The 8,038-nt window shown below is 42.9% G+C and overlaps 1 protein-coding gene across 1 annotated transcript; it reads right to left on the bottom strand.

Moving 5' to 3' along the window:
• Positions 1-6,497: 6,497 nt before the first annotated feature.
• Positions 6,498-8,028, bottom strand: LOC104157758 (ATP-sensitive inward rectifier potassium channel 11-like; the record flags this gene model as incomplete). The annotated part of the gene is made up of 1 exon (XM_009695218.1): positions 6,498-8,028. A coding segment is annotated over one exon (864 nt), but the record flags the coding sequence as incomplete, so codon positions are not given.
• Between the last annotated feature and the right edge of the window lie 10 nt (positions 8,029-8,038).

An 8,038-nucleotide genomic window follows, 5' to 3' on the forward strand; every position in this document is an offset into this window, starting at 1 on the left:
AATGATCAAATATTGCTATCAAAGGCATCCATTTAGTAAAGCAGGTAGAGGTAGATTCTAAGCATAAAGATTTCAGCTATGGATATCTAGACAACACTCGATAGAAGAAAATCTGAGAAAATAACGGCTGCTTCCTACAGAGACATTTCTAAAGATGATAGTGCCTTTGGAAAAATATCTGTTTACTGCCTATAATTCTAGATAAATTCTCAGCAAGCATGAGCTTTCTCCATGGTTGGTGAAGCCAGCCATTAGTTCTTTCAAATCAAGCCACCCTCATGTATTCAGTGATCAGCACACCCACAGAGTGCTAATCATCTTCTAAAACATCACTGGGGATGGCTGCGTAGGGAAGCTTCTTTACTCTCAGGGTCAAAATTCACCATCATTTTACATAAGGAAGCTGCTCTCTGGGCACTCTGCTCCAACAAAATCCATACATTGTACAAGAATAACACTCTGATCTTCCTGCTCTTCTTCTCCACCCATCCCATGAAAGAAGCATTATCTTGCTAACTTTTTTTTCGCAAGTTTTAAAGCTAAAGTAGAACTAACAACACTAGAAAAATGCATCTGGGGCAAAGGCAGGGAGTTGAAAATATTGTCCCTGTTACTTGTATGCACTCACCAGGAGACAGCAAGAACTTAGTCATAGAATCATTTAGGTTGGAAAAGATCTAAGATCATCAAGTCCAGCCATAAACCCAACACTGCCAAGCCCACCAGTAAACCATGACCCTAAGTACAACATCTACACATCTTTTAAATACCTCCAGGAATGGTGACTCAACCACTTCCCTGGACAGCCTGTTCCAATGCTTCACAACCCTTTTGGTGAAGAAATCTTTCCTAATATCCAATTTAAACCTCCCCTGGCGCGACCTGAGGGCATTTCCTCTCACCTTATCACTGGTTACTTAGGAAAATAGACCAACACCCAGCTTGCTACAACCTCCTTTCAGGTCCATGACAAACAGGGCAAGCTGATCTCAGACCACAACATAAAGATTCAAGTCACTCAAATGCCTCAGGATATAGGGTTATACAGTATGCACAAAGGCCATATTCTCTCATACTAGAGAAAAGGAAATAAGATTTTTACTCACAAAGCACAGGAAGAAGTTCTAAGGAGATGCTGGAGCAGAAGGAGACTTTTAACATAGAACATGGGGAACAGCATCGCTGTTGGAGCAAAAGCACCATCAGGTACTATTTGGGTCAGGTGCCCACCTCATTAACCTAATACTGCCCAACCCTAAGAGGGAAATCCTGGTGCTAAAGAACTCCCTGGCAAGCTCCCTTGGATTTAAAGGCCCAGGATTTAACATGGAGGCCTGATTTGAAGCTCATTGAAGCCAAGGGCTCCTGTTGCTGGCATTGATGCTCACTGTCAATCTCTGTGCCTCAGCTCCACTCAGAAATAACATTATTATGACTATAACAACAACAATGCTATTTATACACTGTTCCTACCCTCTCTTGGGCAGAGAAAACATAAATGCAAAACAATAAGCAGGTATTTGCCACTTAAAATAGCAAATGAACAAGGAACAGCCAGGGAAGGAAAAAGGTGGCTCCCATCTCCTGTTATGGCAGCCCTACTCCCGGCTCAGAGCCTCACTACCCTCACGGCAGCAGGGACAGAGGGATGGGGTGGGATGGGATGTTCAATGCCTCCTGCTAGGGCAGGCCCCAGCTCCTGTGAGGGGAGGAAAGAGGAGACGTGTTCCTCTCTTGGGCCACCATCACAAGGCCTCTGGGTCACCTCCAGTTCAGATGGAACTGATTATTGAAGGCTGCTCAGTTTTGCAGTAAGGGAGCTGGTTAGGAAACCCCTCATAGAGTTGCCATCTGCATTTAAACTCAGTAAGTCAGTCAGGCACAAAGGTTGACAGGGACAATGATTTTTGAAAATTACTTTTAAACTAAGTCATTCCCCTGTGATGATTCTTTAAAGTCACACTATGTTTTAAAATAAGGGCGTAAGCCAGAAAAACATGCAGCATATCATCCTCTGTAGGCACCCAGCAGTGCTGAGAGCAGGATGGAGGCAGTGGTATCTGCAGCCTCTCAAGAATGTCTTCTGCTCTTTTAATAGTTCTCCTTGGGGGGGTGTGGAGGTTTGTATCACGTATCTTTTGCCCGTTGCTGAATCAAAAATAGTACACTGAGTAATTTGTTACAGGCAGTTAGACAGTCACCAGCCACATTGAGCACGCATCCCACCGCCTGCTCTGGTCCAGCTTACCCAAGGCCTCCTTCAGACAAGGGTCTTCTCACCTCAAACAGCAGCTTTTCTTGAGTAAGGTCTGTAGCGCTGATCAAATCCCTCTCTCTGCTGCAGCATGTGCCTTCAGCAGGTTGGCAGATTACCAGGTCCTTTGATCCAAAAATCCACTGAAATGGGTGGGAATTTCTCTACTGCCTCCCAGGAACCTTGGGTCAGGGCTGTTGGGTTTGAGATGTCCACCTTGGAATGGGGCAGCTGGCCCTGGATGAATTGAGGGCCACATGGGAACATGCACTGCAAAGAGCATTGACCCTTCCATTGACCTATTTTTAGCGGCAAGACCAGTATGACTTTGAGCATGGGGAGAGAAAAAGCTGTAATCAGGGAGCCAAAAATGCAGTGATTTTGAACCTTCTTCTCATCTCCCTCAACTCTAACCTGAAGAGCTTAACCACTTTCCCTTCCACAAGGACCTGCAAAATGAACAACAGGGAATAATCTATGGTAGTTTATTAATACCCCATTGCTAGGAATAGATATTAACCATGCTTTGTACAAGGAATCACTGTGAAAGTTGCAAGCTTGGCAATTTCACAAAGCTTTTGGGGTTTCTAATGTCTAATTTTTGTATTTTATTTCCCAAAACACTCTTGTGCTTTATCCCAAATCAAAACAATCTGTGCTAGCAGACCTACAATAATTACCTTTAGGAGTGAACGACATACAAAGAGTGGAAGAGGAAGGAAAACACGAAGAAACAAACTCAATTTTCAAAGAACTATTAATTATTCATTAGATTGATATTATTAACTATTAATAAATAACTAACCACAAGAATCAGTCACCGCAAAGCCCTCCAAACACTGCTTCCAACAGGGCTCCGTTGTGACTTGTCCCTTGCTCAACGGGCAGCAATTTTTACCCACTGGATTGAGCAATGCTGATCATGCCCAGCCTGCAGTCTCACCTTACAGGGCAGACTGAAATTTGACATTGATCCCGTGGCTAATCTATGCTAGCATGTAAACCTGGGCCTTGTTAAAGACTTTTATACCAGGCTCTCATATCTGCTTTTTAGGTCTCTGATCTCTCATTTCAGCATTGTCACATCTTGGCTGGTGTGAAGGACTTCAAAATAAAATAGTTTATTACTTCTTGACATTGTCTTCCCACTGTGTCACTTGTGGATTTTAAATGTATTTATTTTGTGTCCCTGACCCTCTTTTGACTTAATACGCAACCTCTTGAGTTCACTTCTGGTTTGTATCTATTTTATAGGGACATTGTCCTACTGGAGTACACTGCTGTAATACTGTATTTATCAAGTGCCTGGAGGGATAAAGAAACAAAGTCAGACCTTGTCACACTCTAAGTTTGTATAGGTGTGTCACTTGATTTCATTAGGAAACCTAACATGAAACTGATAGGCCCAGTGGCTGTGTTCTCATCAGCAGTCCTAGAAGTATTTTAAGATCATGGCGTACAACGTAAGTGTTCTCCGATCTCTGTTTCTGATTAATAAGCTCTGTGATCCTTCTGTCCATCCAAGCAGCTTAACAAACTCCAATTTGAATGCACCAAACAGTGTGAACTATGAGTATAACCTGATAATGGTCTCCCGACTCTGAAGCACACGAAAGGCAATTCCCATGCACACAGTTGGTCCCGCCACACTCTAACCTCAGCAGTGGGTTGCTACAAAACCTACAGCTTCCCACTTCTGTCCACGTCCTCCCCAGGTCAGGGTGAGCCCTGCGCGTGTGGCTTCCAGCTTCCCTCGCATGGTTTCTGTGCAGAGGACATGTGGGGCGGTAGCGGTGGTGGGACCCACAGCGCATTCGCCCCCAGCTGCTCGGCAGGATCCCAACTGTGATACCACCTACCAAAAAGCAGGCATAGGCTGAGAAAGTTCAAAAGCCTACTCACTTTGGACTTCAACCACAGAAAACGCAGCATTTGCTCATTGCTAAGAATGAGGAGTTCTCTACATCAAATAATAGCACTGACGCCTTCTTCAGAGCCTTCCTACAGAGAATGGGGGCGGTCAGCAGAAGTACAACCTTAAGAACAATTTCAGATATTTGTGTTCCCAAATACTTTGTAAATGACAAAATGAAGGGATCCTCACAAAGAAGTAATATCCCTAGTACCAAACAGTTACGCTCATTCTTCCTTGCTCTGCCCCTGAAATGCTTCTGAATATTTTAAATGGTGAAAGAACAGAAGGATTTAAAATTTCAAGAACACTGAGATTCAAAATCACCCACACTTTGATTGAAATAATTCACTATGGTGATTTTAATAGTACAAATCTTGCCTTCCTCATAATATTATGATGCCTCTTTATTGCAAGTCTTCAGAAAATTAGGCAGATTCTTCTAAAAGAAGTGACATAAAAGGTGGTCCTGAAAGCAGCCCAGCGAATGCAAGCTGTTTCCTCCCATCTTTCCCCTCCCATCTCACAGTGAACAAAGAGAATTTTCTACCTTTCTGTAGCACAGATTTCCCTGAGGGAAAAAGAGGCTTGCATCAGTTCCTGCAAACAGTTGCATGCCAGTGCTGCTGAAACTGCCTCACATTTAGGTCAAATCTTGAAAAGAGCTTTAAAACGCTACCAGAGCTGAAGAGGTTTTATGCAAGAACCTTGAGGTATATCTTACACATTGAAATAAGGCACTGAGAGGACTACAGAGAAGCCCATGATTTCAAGTCGCTGGAAAGCTAACTCTAGTATTTTGTCTGTGACTCTTGTAAGAATAGAGCAGAGGCGTTGTGACAAGTGACACAGAACAATGAACTTTCAAAGGAACAAAGGTGTCGAGGAAATGCAAACAGCTCTACTGTAAGTGCTCCTCTGATGGGCAACCGAGGATGGAATGGAAGCAGTAAAAGGGAAAGCTGGAAAATAATGTGACAATTAGACTCAGTCTTACAGATGAAATTTAATCATCAAAGGCGTTTAGTCATTCCCTATTTAAAAAAACAGGATTTTTTATGATTACAAATGTAAAATATGCCTTTCCAAATTTTCTTTGCTGACTACTTGATCATGCTATCTTGACTGTCTTTTCATTGTGAAACACCACATTTTCAGAGCTGTTCACAGAACAGTATTGGTGTATTGGGAATTTGGAAACTGAACAGGCATTTATTCTCTTAACTGGCAGGCTGATAATGCTGATACAGGCCTTCAAAAAACTGAAATACATAAATATTGAAAATATAACTACTATTTTATCATTTTAAATCAACCTCTGACTTTACCCAAACATTATTTCATTTTATTATAGATGCCTGAAAATATTCCAGTCAATATGGAAGTTTTGTCACACTTTTGAATGTTTGTCATATTGTTACACTGACAATGCATCAAAAATTTGCCATATTATTGCCCACACAAACCATTTTAGGTGTCTGTTGTGAACTACATAACACATGAGAACTTGATACTAGAAGCTACTTGAATAATTGTCGACAGTAACTTGGTGCCTCTCTGAACAGCTTGTGTAACCAGGTGTTGGATCAGTTCTGTAATGCTTCTTTAGGTTTTATTTGGACAACATTATCTTTTTTTACCTGAGTGGCAGTTTGCCTTGTCAATAGCACACTGTAGTTAATGCTGCTGCTATCTCCTAACAACCCTGCACAGACATAAAATTGCTGCTCTCACTAATATCCCTAGAGAGAGGATTTGCAGGTGTGTCACTGTGGAACTGAGGGGGTGAACATGGCTCCTTCATCTTTGCAGGTAAATACCTGACCTTGTATTCAGCTGAAAACCAAGGCAGGCACCGGCTGTGTAGGGAGGTCAGGATGCAAACGGGAAGGGAATCGTTTCCTCAGCAGGAGTATGTTTTGATACACAGCATCGCAGAAGTGACCACACTGTCTTACACATCCCTCCTTTCCCTAAGCACAAAAACCTCGGCTTCTTTTACAAAAGGGAAAGGAGTGAAAGCTTTTGCCTACTACATGCAGATATAATTTCAGCATTCAGCATTGCCCGTTCATTTAAAATATCTAATTCTATTTATATTCCCTGAGTATCTAACAGAATTCACTCTGACCTAAGGGAGAGGTTAATTTTTTTTTACTGGCTAGCTTATTGCCATGTGGCTCTGTGTGTGTGTTGGATGTTGCTTCTCTTCATTTAGAAATTAGAATACAGATTTTTTCCTATTTATAATTAATTTCAGTTGTATACTGTCTGCTACTCTTTTTAAAGGCAAAGCATTGCTTACTATCAGAAATGTACAGTCCAAAAAGGTATTCCTGAATGTTTTATTTTGGAAATGTAAAGGGTTTTGAAATAAACAAAAGTAAATATTCAAATACATTTCATATTTCATGTGGTAGGAGTGGCTCCATACAATACAATACGGATGAAGCAAATCCGGCAGTTAATTTCTTTGAGACATAGAGTATAATACAGTGACACTTTAAGATCTGGTCTTGTGTCATACATAACATTGCCTGACCCTTCTGTTATCATTTAAATCCAGCCTACTTTACTAATTATTAATATTTTATTTTGCTATATTGATTGTTCAAGTTAGAAAAAAACAGTTAAAAACTACTGACTTGAGGACACTGCAAGACCCTAAGTACTGCAATAAATATATATGTTTTTTTCAGAAAATATGTCATTACCTGCAGATGAATCAATGCAAAATGATCGTGCAATTAAATAGGACAGTCTGAATTGAAATTTAAGGCTGCAGACCATGATTTTCCTACTTCCAGTGCTGCTTGAAATCTCTCACACCTTTAAAAAAATATAATTAGCTTTAGATTTATCCCACAATAAATAACACCAAAACATACCTTGTGCTACCAACCTGAATTTTAAAAAAAGTAAGAGGCCACCTCAGTGTTTTGAGTTTATGAGATCTTTCAGACACAAAACCCTAACAGAGTTTCCCTGTCAAAAGGCATCAAGAAGGCTCATCGCTTATGGTAAACTTCGGCTTTAGCTTGACAGACCTCTTCCTTATTGTGCCTTTAGGGGACAATGGCATGGTGTCCATAATGCTATTGTCCTCCTCCAGCTGCCTAGCAGTGCACGAAGGTGTGGGCACTTTCACTGTGTTGCCAAATTTAGAGTAGTCCACAGAGTATTGCCCATCTTCCTCTGCCACAATGGGCACAAACCTTTGGCCCCAGAGGATTTCATCCGCCAGGTAGGAGGTTCTGGCTTGAGTGGTGATGCCGGTGGTCTCTACCACCCCTTCCAAGATGACGATGATCTCCAGGTCCTCGTGGTGGTGAAGGTTCAGGGGGGAGATGTCATAGAGGGGGCTGTTCTTGTCTATCACGTGGTAGATGATGAGTGGGGAGACGAGGAAGATGCTGTTGCCCCCCACGGGGTTTTCCATCTGGATGTCGATCTGGTTGAGGGGGACCACCTCCCCCTCCAGGCTGGTGGTCTTCTTCACCACCTGCATGCGGATGGTGGCGCTGATGATCATGCTCTTCCGGAGGTCACCCACCCGCAGCATGAAGCAGAGCTTGCCCTCCCGCAGGGCAATGACTGCGTGCTTGCTGAAGATGAGGGTCTCGGCCCGGCGGTGGGCCTGCGAGGTCTTCATGAAGATGCAGCCCAGCATGATGGCGTTGATCACCAGCCCCACGATGTTCTGCACGATCAGCACCAGAATGGCGGCTGGGCACTCCTCTGTCACCATGCGTCCCCCAAAGCCGATCGTCACCTGCACTTCGATGGAGAAGAGGAAGGCGGAGGTGAAGGAGTGGATGCTGGTCACGCAGGGCACAAAGCCGGCTGGAGCCCCCACCGCCCCCTCTCCGGGG

This window comes from Cariama cristata, unplaced genomic scaffold (assembly GCF_000690535.1).
Source record: "Cariama cristata isolate BGI_N322 unplaced genomic scaffold, ASM69053v1 scaffold17742, whole genome shotgun sequence".
In the NCBI taxonomy this organism is placed as follows: Eukaryota; Metazoa; Chordata; class Aves; order Cariamiformes; family Cariamidae; genus Cariama; species Cariama cristata.